The 14,670-nt window shown below is 41.1% G+C and overlaps 2 protein-coding genes across 6 annotated transcripts in view; one reads left to right on the plus strand and one right to left on the minus strand.

Annotated features, from left to right (window-relative positions):
• Positions 1-659: 659 nt before the first annotated feature.
• On the minus strand, positions 660-4,070 carry LOC306878293 (calcium homeostasis modulator protein 6-like). The gene is made up of 3 exons (XM_079430548.1): positions 4,019-4,070; positions 2,346-2,556; positions 660-1,343 (listed from the first exon to the last, which is right to left on the minus strand). Exons 1-3 carry the CDS (start codon positions 4,066-4,068, stop codon positions 915-917), a joined length of 690 nt encoding a protein of 229 aa, XP_079286674.1. The 5' UTR covers positions 4,069-4,070; the 3' UTR covers positions 660-914.
• A 10-nt stretch (positions 4,071-4,080) lies between these two features.
• The window catches only part of LOC306878296 (kelch-like protein 32), a 31,269-nt gene continuing 20,679 nt past the window's right edge, over positions 4,081-14,670 (plus strand). For 3 of the 5 annotated variants that reach the window (XR_013784939.1, XR_013784940.1, XM_079430552.1), the window contains exons 1-4: positions 4,081-4,306; positions 4,919-5,151; positions 5,788-5,903; positions 7,095-7,275. Coding sequence is in view for 2 of the 5 variants with exons in the window: in XM_079430552.1 (XP_079286678.1) it covers positions 5,881-5,903; positions 7,095-7,275 (204 nt within the window). In the remaining 3 variants the exon portion in view is untranslated. The remainder of the gene's footprint in view (positions 4,307-4,918; positions 5,152-5,787; positions 5,904-7,094; positions 7,276-14,670) is intronic. The other 2 variants (XR_013784941.1, XM_079430551.1) reach the window with 2 other exon arrangements.

The following is a 14,670-nucleotide window of genomic DNA, read 5'->3' on the forward strand; positions in this document are numbered from 1 at the left end:
CCATTCAGTGAAAGACCGTGACCAAAACCAGCCCATCAGGTTCTGCCAGAAGTCACAATACAGATGTGTATGGACACATTTACACATCATGCAACAGCAGTTAAACAAATAAAATCCCAACAATGTAATTGTTGGCCGAGCTTTGTAACTGACAATGTGCTTATTATTGGAATGCCAGGATCTGGAGGTTGCTAGCAATGCAATTTGGCAGATTAGTGCATGTTAGGTCAAACAAAGAAGTGTATTGCAACATAATGCTTTACATTAGGTAAAAAGGAAGTGATTCATTCTGGTTCTGTATGAGGAGACACTTTCGGTTCTGCTCTAGTGCCCACTGTTGTGCCCTGCACTTCTCCCATAAAGACTTAACCTTAACGCTAACCGCAAATGGTAGAACATAATGAGTATTGATTTTTTTTGAGTGAGCTTTTAGCAGTCAAATTTTCAAATTATACATTATTACTTCATGAAAAATGCATCAAAGTGCTGCCTGTTGAAATATGAGATCACTAGTAATCATGTGCATGATGCAAGCTGAAGTGACACCAAAAGTCTAGCATTATAATGTAACTCTTTGTTTGTACAGTCCTTTAGATATGGTCAGGGCACAGCTGTTCAAATACTAATGAATGAGGAAAACAACTGACCATTATGAAAAATTCTACTTGCCATAAGGAAAGTTTTTTATTGTTCATATAAAAAATATATTGAAAGGCAAAAATAAAATTAAACAACAAAAACCCAGTAATGTTAAAATCATACAATTGCAGTATTCAAAAGAAAAGCTAAAATAGCAATACTAGAAGAACAGTGAACTGACACTGTAAAAGGCACAGAAAATAAAGAAGCAAGTACAGCTCTGTTTATGCCCATATAACAGGGTAAAGCATGAAAAGCTGTCAATTAGACAGCGCCTAAAGGACCAGTTTGCCTTCATCCACAAATGCAAGTGCTGCTGGGTTTGAAAAATCATTTTCAGACCTCACTGAAGGTCTTCCTACTGGATTTTCAAGGTCCTCACAAGTGCACACATACTTGTGCAGGATGCTGTAGTATTTGTCCATGCTTCTGAACTTGTAGAAGGTGGAGATCTTCTCCCAGGCCTGTCTGGGCGGACTCTTCATAGGAATGGGTTTGGTTAAATCAAAGAAACTTGTTATGTTTCTTTTTGCAAGCTTTTCAGCATGCTGAGCTGTATAGTTGTCCAGAAACTCACTCTCCTTCTGAGTGTACATCCTCCAAAACTTCAGCTGCATGTAACTGATTGGAGAATAGCATCTGGCCATGCATGTGAGCAGAAAGGTGAATGTCATCACAGAACCTATCAGGATCCAACCAAGTACCTATAGAAGTATTTTCCAGAATTATTGAAATATTAAGATACATATTTGTTGAAAAATAAAACAGATGTTAAAGCACAGATATCACTAGATTTTTTAAGATGATGGTAGAGGACCTTATGAACGCAAACAACAAGCTTAGGACAAGGCTACTGCCTGTAAACACCACTACTAAGACATTTAGCTTTGTTTTTTTGAAAATGTGAATGAGAAAATTACATTTATTAATACATTTAAAAATATTTATTCTGGTAGACCTAAAGATTTTTGTTTATGACTGAATTATGGACTACAAGTTAGTCAGAGTGATCTAAATTCTACAAACCCAGGAAAAGTTATCAGAATTTTGGCTAACATTTTGGCAAGGTGCTTTCAAATTAACAATCATTATTCCAGTAACGTTTGTTCAAAGTTATCTGGTCTTTAATGGTGTTTTTGGAATGTTTTTCTGAAACTTTTTATATTTGTTACTAACCAGCCTAATGCCATGTTCGCAAAATTATAAAATGGAATGTTCCTATAACTTTAACTAATAGCGTTTTAAAATATTTTAAAAACTGGACATTTCAAATGTTCAGAGAACATTATGAATGAATGTTAACTTAATGGAAACGTTGGAAAAACGTTCTTAGAACATTTTTGTTATCTAGGTGGGAGCATACCGCTCGCATAGGCTACCTTGATTTCCCTGAGGCTCCAGCGATTAAAATCAGCGTCAGTGCATAGAAGAAACAAAACTATTTACATTATGTAGCCTATTAGGCTATTCAATTTAAGATTTAGCTACGCATTACAAATATATTACAAAAACTATTTTAAAATGTCTTTAAATAATCTCAAAGTACCTATTGTAGGCTACCCCGATATGTCTGAAAAAAATTTGAGTCCAAGTCAGGTCACAAGTAAAACTGCCAATGTTTTGAGATCTAAGTGAAATGACTTGGACTCGGACAAAAACAATAATTAGGCCTATGCCATGTCTCTTTAACAGAGTTTTCTGCTCACCTGCGACTCAGCGCGTATGATGGACAGCACAGCCACTCTCTCACTCAGAGGAATCGCGGTTCCATCACAAGGGAACTTCTCCAACTCTGTCCGACAGTGAGGAAACTTATCATTGCAAAGGTGACGTCTAAAAAGCGTAATGTTGGCGCCAGTCATTGAGCAGAATGAGCACTCAAAATACACCCCTCTGAGTAGAGCCACTGCGATCCAGCTGAGAGGAGCCACCATCGCAGTCGTGGTGATTTGAAGAAAAACACACAAAAAGCCAATCGTGTAATTAAAACGACATAGCTTCGATTTCCTAAGGCACAGACCTGTGAACAATTTCCATGTTTTATTGCTCAACATGTAACTCAAGATGAGCAGTGCAAGCGCGGGTACGAGGAGGCAGACGTTGCCATAAACGAAATTCCAATCATTGCAAGGACACTTAAAAGCAAAGACCGAGAAGATGTGCTCGCTACCAGCAGTTATAAGAGCAATCAGTCCGAATCCTAAATTGGTCTGCTGTTTCTGAGTGAAGCTAAGCAAAGGTTTTAACTTATCCATGCCTGCCAGCTGACGACCGTGAGCTCTCTGTTCTTTTACAATAAACCATGAAATGACATGACGCTCTCAGTTCCGTTATGAGACACAGTCACCTTTCAGGCGGGCGCGCAATAAAAGCCTACAAAGTGTTGGATTTAATTGAAGGAAAAACGGGTTAATGTTAGATTTTCCGCTGTAATGGGAAACTGACTTTATGAAACATTAAGAAACCAAAAACACAATGTTGAGACAATGAAAGTGTTAAGTCTACACACCAGTTTAGTTGAAAGGCATTGCAATCGAATGTGGCACAGTATGCAAAACACTCCATGCTTTCAGTGACGTGTGATGTTGCAATCTGCGTATGTGACCCTGGACCACAAAACCAGTCATAAGGGTCAATTTTTTGAAAATGAGAGATTTACATCAAAGCTGAATAAATAAGCTTTCCATTGATGTATGGTTTGTCAGGATAGGACAATATTGGGCTGAGATACAGCAAGGGTGCAAAAAAAATAAAAATAAAATTATATATATATATATATATATATATATATAATTAAAATATTGAGAAGATCGCCTTTAAAGTTGTCCAAATGAAGTTCTTAGCAATGCATATTACTAATCAAAAATTAAGTTTTGATATATTTACAGAAGGAAATTTACAAAATATCTTCATGGAACATGATCTTTATTAAATCTATCATTTTGACTCATATTTGTTGGCTATTGCTACAAATATACCTGTGATATTTATAACTGGTTTTGTGGTCCAGGGTCACATATTAGTTCAACTATAGTACAGTCTTAACCAGTGGTTCTCATTCAGGAGCCTGGGATCACTAGAGGGCCTCGGAAAACTTCCAGTGGGCCCTGAACATGATCTAATTCATTTTACTTCACCAAGCTTATAAATTACTCACAATTTTTATGCAATAAAATATTTTAAGATTTTGAATCTTAATAATTTAAATTAAGGGATTATGTGGCTTTTCAATTAAAACCTGGGCTATACATTTTACAAATAATTATAGTAATTGTTTTTTTAACGTATAGGTCGATTTATTAACTTATAAAATTATGTTATAAAACAACATATCAAATACCAATATATACTTTACCCAAAATCAATAAGAAAATCTCACAATGTTTTTGCTGGTTTGCACTTCGTACTCGGCGCCTCGTGGACACGCATGATCCCGCGCACGTGACCGCGAGAGGCGGGGACTGAAGACTCGAGCGTTTACAGTAGCTCAGACGTGACGAGTTACACCCCCGGTCTCTGGACAGTTTTCTCCTGGGGTCGATGCAGATATTTTGTTTGGGTCAGTCAAAGTTGTCAAGTGACCCGACGTCAGATAAAATCAGTTCGACCGAGAGAAGAGGACACTGGACGCGAAGGTACACTGCGTGCGTGTACGCTTTTTAGTCCGGTATATGTTTGTATTTTTACCCTGTGTTTTCTAACATATAGACGCGTTTAGACAGTGTTTACGGATGGATGCTGAATGGATGTACCGAAACACTTCACAGATGAATGTCATGAGGTTGCAGTTGGGCGGGTCTTCAGTGAGGATTACATTTATTGCTGCCCAAATATTCTTATCTCTGCCCTGTTGCTAGGAGACCTTTGACAGCTGAGGTTTGAAAGTGATTGTGAAGGCGACCAATCACTCTAATCTGCATTTAGTGACAGGGTTGCTTTGTGTTCGTGACTTGCCAAAATAATACAATAATGGGCAATATAACATCCGCCTACAGGTTATTATTATTAATTTTTTAGTAATATAACCTACACTTTGATTTTAACGCGACGGTATCTGACTTAAACTGTCAATTCAGCCACCTCTACTTTGATGGATTAGGGGTGTATTCTGGTTAAGTAGGTCAGTGACAGGCTAAAGATGATACATGGGACTATTTTGAGTGACACACCAAAGCTATTGAGAAAATATATTTCATACTGTATCATAGACATTAGTTTTATGGCTCTTATGTCTTTCCTTTTCCCTCTTCTTTTCTCCTCCATCGTCTGTGGACTACAGTCTGCTGGCTGAAGGTCATTTTGTAATCAGATCAGTATCTGCTGGGATGCCTCAAACAGACACAATGGGCCATTAGGCAACAATGAGTCCTGCATCAAATCGCCTACTCTCTGCCTTGAAACCATTTGACCATCACATGTGGCTCTATGAGAGGAGTGTCACAGACTGATTTTGGATCAGAATGAACTTTGCCTCTAGCTGTTTTGTATCCAAACACATTGTGCATCAGTAGGGTGAGTGGTGTTTTTATTATGTTTCTTCTATTGTGTTGTGCTTTGGATGAGCATTACTGCCTGAGTGAATCTCTCAAAAATATGTCTGGTCATATTTTCACTCATCTGCTTTTCATATAGAAAATTAAGCCTGGTTAAGATTAAGATTTTTTTTTTTGACCTCATACCATATTTTTATAACAGTTATGCACATTTAATCCCCAGAATTCTCATCAATTTAATATGCATGGATGTTTTGATTTTTAGCTAGTGTACATACTGTCTGATTACACAAAGATTTTATTTTATTGAAATTTATTCGTATTTTGATCTGCTTAAAGCTAGTACAAGAAGTGCTATCAAAAAGTATAAATACAATTTAAATATTATATAATGATTTTATTTATTACAGTTTAAGAATTGTGGGAGGAAATGTGCTTAGTTGTTATAAAAAGCTTATAACGTGATATGCATGACACATTTCTCAGTGGATATTTTACTCTGTTTTGCAGAAGCAAATCATTTAAATCTTTAAAAGCTCTTCATTTCAGTAGCTCCACTGAGATGCTCAGATATTCAGGCTATCAGAGGCTTCTCAAATATGTAGGCTGTGTCCTTATTCGCTGAGTCTTAGCTGTTTCTGTTCTCTCACTATAGAGTGCTGCACATGCTCAGTCGGGCCTGTCTGGTGTTTTGTAATATCAGCAGGAAGTAGTCCTTCCTCCTCCTCCTCCTCTCTCCTCCAGGAGCATGCCCTCTGAACCTCCTCCCAGGTACATTCTGCAAACCTCAGTCAACCTTGAGAGGTGACTGTGTCCTCAGTGCTTTGGTGAGTTTTAATTTGATGTAGACGCCGTTGGATTTGATGGGAGGTGTTGTGACATGGTCAGCTTTATTTAAAGAGCTCTGGAGGATGTCTGAGGTCAACCAAAGCTTTTATCTCCCAAGGCAGTATTACTTTGTGTTAACTAATACTGTAAAAATTTTTTTGTTAAATTTACTACAGTGATGATATAACTGAAACTACGGAGGCATTTTGGTGACTATATTCTACGATTCCTATCTATACATATAAGATTAACATGATAAAAGATTAATATGAACCGGTATTAAAATCTTTTTGTAACTGGAAAATATAGTGAAAATAGCACTTATAGTTACAATGGAGAGCAACACGACGACTTCAGCAGTGCCCTCCACCCACACCCCAACAACTGTTGTCAATAATAACATAGAAAGAGCACAGTGTCACCCACATATGCCATCAGGGTAAATCATGTATATGTCATGCCATAGTAATAAAATTAGCATTAATTAAAGAACAAAAAATGTAGCATTTAGCACTCCAATGTGCATAACTAACAAAAAATACCAACAAATGTGTTGGTTTATTTAGCAACTTTTGGTAATGCCTAGATCCATATTAATTCAAAGAAGGTTCATACTTTTTACTTATAATAATATCATTTTATTGTAAAAGTGAATATATTGCCTTGCTAAAGTATTATAAGTATAATCTTGGTTGCAATTAATTTGTTTTTAAAACAAATTTATATAATTTAGACTTAAAATTGTTAGATTCATTTCATTTATATTTATTTTTAAATCTTTACAGTAAAATTACATGTACTTTTTAAAACAAATGATAAATTAATACATTTACTGTATAATTTCTGCATTCTTTTTGTTAAATAACATTTTTTTCCCAGTGTACAGACCGAGAATGAGAACTAAATCTGAATGTGTTGAGCTGAAAAGAGCTATTCAGGGCCACGGCAGCATGGAGATTCAATGACATCTCACTTACTGAATAGATATATTGATAGACCTAGTGTTCAGCACCAGGCAGAAATACACATACGCACACATGCACACTTAATTGTTTCTGGCCACAGGATTCCAAGATGAGATGTTCAAAATTTCCAAGCATAGGCTTGTCTTGCAGCATTGTTCTTGTGTCTCAGCTCTCAGGACATGCTGACAGGACAGAGGCTGTGTCAATCCAAATCCCACCAGGACTCTGTCCTCTCTGCCCTTAATCAGCAGCGTAAGGACGGACTGCTCTGCGATGTCACCCTGGTCGCCGGGGAGCAGAAGTTCCATGCTCACAAGGCAGTCCTGGCAGCCTGCAGTGATTACTTCCGGGTGAGATTTTGAAACATGATCAATGAGAGTGTCTGCAACACAAGTTTCTTTAGGTTTCTATGCTCTGTATAAAGCTACACTTATGCTGGCATCCTATTAAGAGTACAGTTCTCCCAAAAATATATATTTTTTTGCTGTCATGTCGTTCCATATCTATGGTAGCCCATTTCCACCAGATAGGAAAGTAATTATATGATATAATTGACTACTAAGCTACAATTTTTTTTTTTTTTTAGATTTATCTTTGGTGTTTTGCCTTTATTATGATACAACAGTGGAGAGCAGTCAGGAAGCAAAGTGGGAGACAGAGAGGGGGGGGGTCGGGAACGGTCCTCAAGCCGGGATTTGAACTCGGGACGCGCGTAACACAACAGCATTATATGTCAACACACTTGCCTATAGGTTATCAGGACCGACAGCCATAATTAATTCTAACATAAAAAGTTGAAGTGATGACATGAATTATGGCAATCTAAATTATGAAAAATAAGAGATTATGAGATATAAAGTCATAGTTGTGACAAAAAAAACAACAACAAAAAGTCTAAATTATTAGGTAAGGGGTCAATCGATTATTATAAAAGTCTAACTTTTATGTCATAATTATGGTTTAGTAAGTCATAACTTTTAATTTTAATCTCATACTTGTGACTTAGTATCTCATAATTCCAATGTTTTATGTCATAACTGTGACTAGAATGAATGATTTACCAAAGTGTGTGTGTTTTTTTAATGTGGCAGAAAAAGGCTTCCGGTAAGATCCTTTTTTTTTTTCAACAGAAAGGGAGCCATTAGGCAGAATGTTCACGCTGCTCTTTTCCACACAATAAAAGCGAATGGGGAAGAGTGCTGCTGAGTTCCAAAAATGAAGAAAAAAAACCCCACCATAAACGTACCATTAAAGTAGCAATTCGGCTTGAATGCAAAATTCTAAATCTTCTGAAACCATCCAAAAAGACAGAAATGTAATATGTGTAAGTCATTTTATATTAAAAGTGACGTGTACATACTTTCAAATGTGTATCAGAATGTTTTCGTGCCACGTTTGAAATCAATGTGAAATTTTTGGGAGCTGTACAGCATCATTCCCTTTCATTACGTGGAAAAGAGCAGCGTAAACATACTGTTAAACATCTTCTTTAGTCCCTCACACAAGTCATACGAGTTTGGAAGGACATGATAGTGAGTAAACAATGACAGGATTTTCCTTTTTAGCAGCGCAATCCTGATTCAAATGTGTACAGTTCACATGGAAGGCAAGACGGGAAATGAAAAGTCGGCAGCGGCCTGGAAACCGTACCAGTGAGATTTGATTTTGGTTTGTTCAGAAGATTACTAAGAAGAAATACGTCCAGCTCTGCAACACAGAGAAAGATTATCTGCACAGTTCAAAGAACAGAATTAAATAGAGCAGGTATATTTATCTCTATATGTCTCCTGGGAAACTCTCCACATCTGTTGGGCTGGAATGATAAGATTTTATCCTTTGGTTTCTGATGAGGACACCTTCTGCCTTTGTTATCAAATGACTGACTAAGGCTAGTCATGGCTTATGTAAAACATGGACTCATCCAAAGCTTCAGTCAATATAGTTATTGTGTACACAAATCAAAGCAAGCTGTTGGCTCTGTTTGACAGCTACCCTTTGACATTGTATGCCTGCAAGGTTTGTATTATTCCTGATTTATGTTGAAACTGTTTAATAGTTTTTAATAGGAAAAGGAAGGGAAAGGGAAGTGGTGTGTGGTCAAGTATGGTGACCCATACTTGGAATTTGTGCTCTGCATTTAACCCATCCAAGTGTACACACAGTAGTGAACATATACCCGGAGCAGTGGGCAGCCATTTATGCTGCGGCACCCAGGGAGCAGTTGGGGGTTTGGTGCCTTGCTCAAGGGTCTCACCTCAGTCGTGGTATTGAGGGTGGAGAGAGTGTTGGTTATTCACTCCCCCCATCTACAATCCCTGTCGGACCTGAGACTCGAACCCACGACCTTCAAGTTACAAGTCCAACTCTCTATCCATTAGGCCACAACTGCCACAAGCTGTTGTGGCAGACGTGCATGAGCATGTGTCTGATGCTTTACTGTGAATAACAAAATGATTTGTGTTAGAAAATTTATCCTAAACCCTGACTATTTCGCAAGTGATCCTGCATTGTTTGTGCATGAATTATACCTACAATTTTAGGGCTTGTTAAGAAGAGACGTGTTATTTGAAACACAAAAAGATAGTGACAAAACCGTTGTATGGATGGACGAAAGCACTCAGAACCACCCTAGAAATGTGGCAGAGTTTATACGCTTAAATACCAGTCGCATTATCAAGTCAAGTCAAGTCAAGTTGAGCTTTATTGTCATTCCGCTACATGTTGGGATATACAGTGGAACGAAATGTCGTGCCTCGCAGGACCACGGTGCTACATAAATACAGACATACAACAATGAAGTAAAAAAACACTAACCTACTGACAGATTTTAACTATAAGTATACTATATATAAATATTTACCCTATACAAACTAAAAAAATAAAAGATAAAAAATACAAACTATACGAATGCTTCACATAAATACTGTACATGTGCAAAGAGAAACATTTTGAGTCAAGCAGCTGGTTGGGGAACAGTGCAGGATGATTTGTAGTGCATGAGCATGTAAACATACATATATTGCTGAGTCTTTTGTGGGATTGTGTACACACAGCAGTGTGTGTAAAGTGTCTAGTGCACATAGAGGAGAGTGTGTTACTACAGGTGGTTTGTACAGGCCCACTCACCTGTGTGTAGCACACTTCGAATTGCACAAAAAATTTCCATACAGTTTTTTTCTTTGGTGTGGTAAGGTTTGGGGTAGGGGGTGGTCCATGTTTCAGGAGGTAGGGGTTTGCATGTGGTTTCAGAGGGGGGCGAGGTGGTTTGAGTTCAGGGCTCTCACAGCCTGGGGGCAAAAGCTGATGAGCAGTCTGGCGGAGTGGGCTCTGATGCTCCGGTACCGTCTTCCTGATGGTTGGAGCTGGAAGAGACTGTGGGGGGGGGGGTTTGCTGGAGCATCGTGTAATGAAAATGTCCAGGATTGAGGGGAGAGGAGCACCGATGATCTTTTCAGCTGTGTTCACTGTCCGCTGGAGGGTCTTGCGGTCAGCAGCACTGCAGTTCCCGTACCAGACAGTGATGCAGCTGGTCAGCACACTCTCAATGGTGCCCCTGTAGAATGTGGTGAGGATGGGTGGAGGGAGACTTGCTCTTTTCAGCCGGCTAAGAAAGTGTAGTTTGGAGAGTGACATGGTGTTGGTGGTCCAGGTGAGATCCTCTGTGATGTGCACCCCCAGGAATTTAGTGCTGCTGACTCTCTCCACAGTCGAGCTGTCGATGGTCAGTGGGGGGGCGGTCAATGGAGTTTCTCCTGAAGTCCATCACAACCTCCTTTGTCTTCCCCACATTGAGGGACAGATTGTTAGTGCCACACCATTCAGCCAGCTGTGCCACTTCCTCTCTGTAGTGCGTTTCATTGTTGTTGCTGATGAGACCTACCACTGTTGTGTCATCAGCAAACTTGATGATGTGGTTGGAGCGGAACTTGGCAGTGCAGTCGTGGGTCAGCAGTGTGAAGAGCAGCGGGCTGAGCACACAGCCTTGTGCGGCACCTGTGCTCAGTGTGGTAGTGCTCGAGGTGTTGTGGCCGACACGGACTGACTGAGGTCTTCCGGTTAGAAAGTCCAGGATCCAATGACAAAGGGAATTGTTAAGGCCCAGCAGGTTTAGGTTATTTATGAGCTGTTGTGGGATTATTGTGTTGAATGCCAAGCTGAAGTCAATGAACAACATTCTAACATAGGAGTCTTTATTTTCTAGGTGGGTAAGAGCCAGGTGGAGGGTGGAGGAAATTGCATCGTCCGTAGAGCGGTTTGGACGGTATGCAAACTGGAGTGGATCGAGTGTGTTGGGGAGTCTGGTTTTGATGTTGTGCATGACTAACCTCTCAAAGCACTTCATCATGATTGGAGTCAGTGCTATGGGACGGTAGTCATTTAGACAGGACACAGGTGATTTCTTTGGTACCGGTATGATTGTTGTGGATTTGAGACATGTGGGGACGACTGCCTGACAACGGCATCTGTCAGCTGTGCAGCACAGTCTCTCAGAACACGGCCAGGTATGTTGTCAGGACCCGCAGCCTTGCGTGGGTTAATTCTGTTTTAGGTGGCTGCCTCTTTAAACATGTTCCAGTCTGTGCACTGAAAGCAGTCCTGTAGTGTTGAGGTAGCATCATTTGGCCAAATTGTGATGAGGTTTTGAACCGGTTTGGCAAGTTTGAGAAGTGGTCTGTATGCTGGGATTAGCATAACAGAGATGTGGTGCGAGTACCCGAGGTGGGGGCGGGGTACAGCCTTGTAAGCGTTCTTTACTGTTGTTTCCCCTTGTTGTAAAGTTCACATGTTGGTAGAACTTTGGCAATACTGTCTTTAAGTTTGCGTGGTTGAAGTCACCGGCTATGATGAAAAAGCCGTTGGGGTTATTTGTTTGTTGTTCACTGATGGCGCTATACAGTTCACAAAGTCTTTAGCGTTTGCACACTGGGGAATGTAAACCGCGACAATAACAATGGCCGTGAACTCCCGCGGCAGATAGAACGGTCGACACTTCACAAACATAAACTCCACCAGCGATGAACAGTGTTTTGATAATACCGCAGCATTGTTACACCAGTCTTTGTTGATATACACACCACCTCCGCGGGTCTTACCAGATAGTGATTAATCTCTATCCGCTCGGTAGCTGGTTAGCCCGTGCTGATGAATGGCAGAGTCCGGGATGTTGTCGTTTAGCCATGTTCAAAACTCTGTCTCTCAGAACATTGTGTCAGAGTATTCGTCAGGGAGATTGGTTCATCTCAGTGGACCTCCAAGACGCATATTTTCACATCTGTATTTTTCCTGCTCACAGGAAATATCTGAGGTTTGCTTATGAGGGCACAGCATACGAATATATGAAAATCCCCTTTGGCCTGGCTTTGGCTCCCAGGGTTTTCAGCAAATGTGTGGAAGTGGCTCTGACACCGTTAAGGAACGGAGGGGTCAGAGTTTCATCATATCTGGACGATCTGCTCATCTGTGTGCCGTCCCCGAGGCAAGCAGAGAGCGATATGTACACACTAGTGACGCATTTGGAGAGATTAGGTTTCAAAATAAACCAGACAAAGAGTTGTCTAACTCCTGCACAGGTAATATTCTACTTGCGTCTCAGGTTAAATACAGTGATTTTTTAAGCTTTCCTATCAGAGGATCACATCAAGACATTTCACGGCTGCCTCTCTCTTTTTCAACAAGGGAGATCAGTCTCTTTCCGAAGGTGTCTATGGCTACTGGGTCTGATGGCCTCAACAGTGTCAGTGGTTCCCCTGGGACTGCTACGAATGAGGGAGTTTTAGATATAGACAGCGTCACAGGGCTTTCGTCCCAAGAGCCGTCTCAGCCACAGAGTGCGCTTCTCACCAGAATGCATGAGCGCTCTTGGAGAGCCCCGTCTTTTCTCAGGACAGGATGCCCTCTGGGTCCTGTTATGTTAAGGAAAGTGGTGACGACAGATGCATCTCTCACGGGCTGGGGGGGGCGGTGTTCGAGGGCAGAACAGTGAGAGGAGGTTGGTCTCCCGCACTGAGAGAGAAGCACATAAATTTTCTAGAACTACTAGCAGTGTTACTAGCTCTGAGACACTTTGTGCATTTTCTCAAGAATCATCATGTATTGGTCAGGAAAGACAATACAACGTTGATAGCCTACATAAATTGGCAGGGAGGAGTTCGTTCCCACAAGCTTCACTTGTTAGCGAAAGAACTGATTATGTGGAGCAGCAGGATCCTCCTGTCGTTACATGTGACACATGTTCCAGGAATAATGAACAGGGGAGCGGATTTATTGTCCAGAGGGAATCCTCTGTACGGGGAGTGGAGACTCCACCCTCGAGTGATCCTCATGGTGTTGTAGAGATTCGGCCGGGCCGCCGTAGATCTCTTCACATTGCGCGAAGACGCGCAATGTCCCTGGCTTTTCTCTCTGGCCAGTGACGATGCACCGTTGGGTGTGGATGCTCTAGCCCACAAGTGGCCAGACGTGTTATTGTACGCGTTCCCTCCGTCGAGCCTGATCGAACTGACACTACAGAGGGTTCGGCAACGCAAACATGTAATGATTCTGATCGCGCCATACTGGCTGGGGAGACTGTGGGTGGCGGAGATTGCGCTACTGCTCTACGACCAACTATGGCCGTTACCAGCACGCAGGGATCTCCTCTCACAAGCACGGGGGGAAATATTTCACTCCGCCCCTCAGAAACTAGCTCTCTGGGCCTGGCCCGTGAGAGGCTAAATCTGAATGCAGCTGGGTTACCTCCGAAAGTGATAGAGACAATTCAGAACGCGAGGGCTGCCTCGACATGTTCTTTACATAATTTCAAATGGAGGGTGTTTGAGGCATGGTGCGCAGATAGAAACATTGTTCCTTTCTTGTGTTCAGTTTTGGATGTGTTGTGCTTCCTCCTTCTGGATAAGGGCAGAGCCTTTTCTACAGTTAAGGTTTATCTGTCCACTATCTCAGCATGTCATTTTGGTTTTAACGCGGATACAACACCCTCTTGTCTGTCGATTTATGAGAGGGGCACGTAGGCTACACCCAGTATCAAAGCCGCTGGTCCCGCCTTGGGATCTGTCCGTAGTTCTGAACGCGCTCTCAAAAGCCCCTTTCGAACCCATTAATAACATTGCCTTGAAGCTGCTCGCTTTTAAGATAGCTTTGTTACTTGCTCTTACTACAGCAAAACGGGTGAGTGAGCTACATGCTTTATCAGTTCACTCCTCATGTATGATGTTCGCTCCGGGGGGTTGAAAAGCATCTTTTAGACCTAACCTGGCGTTTGTGCCTTAAGTGTTTTATCACGCTGGGGCAGTTCAATCAGTGGACCTGCTAGCTTTTCATCCACCACCTTTTTCATCCCCAGAGGAGGAGAGTTTACACAGTTTATGTCCGGTTCGTGCTCTGTATACGTATGTTCAGAGAACTCGCACACTTTGTAAGAGCAATAAGCTATTTGTCTCGTGGGCTGACTCGTACAAAGGAAAACCTATCTCCCGTCAATTCCTTTCCCACTTGGTGGTGAAGGCTATTGTGTTATGTTATAATAATGCGAATATGGAGCCCCCAATAGGATTACAAGCACACTCAACTAGAGGTATGGCTACATCCTGGGTGCTGTTTAGAGGCATTTCTATTCAAGAAATTTGCACAGCAGCCATCTGGTCTTCTCTGCACACATTTGCTCGTTTCTATAGACTGGATGTGACTGAACCCTCTCTGGCTTACTCAGTCCTGGGAGTAAGTAGTCAGGGTGAATAATGCAGTTT

The sequence above is a fragment of the Barbus barbus genome (genome assembly GCF_936440315.1).
Source record: "Barbus barbus genome assembly, chromosome: 12".
NCBI classification, from domain to species: domain Eukaryota; kingdom Metazoa; phylum Chordata; class Actinopteri; order Cypriniformes; family Cyprinidae; genus Barbus; species Barbus barbus.

Coding starts and splice junctions, on each gene's coding strand:
- LOC306878293 (XM_079430548.1), bottom strand. CDS start 4,068: ATGCGTGTCCACGAGGCGCCGAGTACGAAGTGCAAACCAGCAAAAACA. Junction 2,557..4,018: donor TGCAAACCAGCAAAAACATT/GTGAGATTTTCT, acceptor GGCTCCTCTCAG/CTGGATCGCAGTGGCTCTAC. Junction 1,344..2,345: donor TCATACGCGCTGAGTCGCAG/GTGAGCAGAAAA, acceptor ATACTTCTATAG/GTACTTGGTTGGATCCTGAT.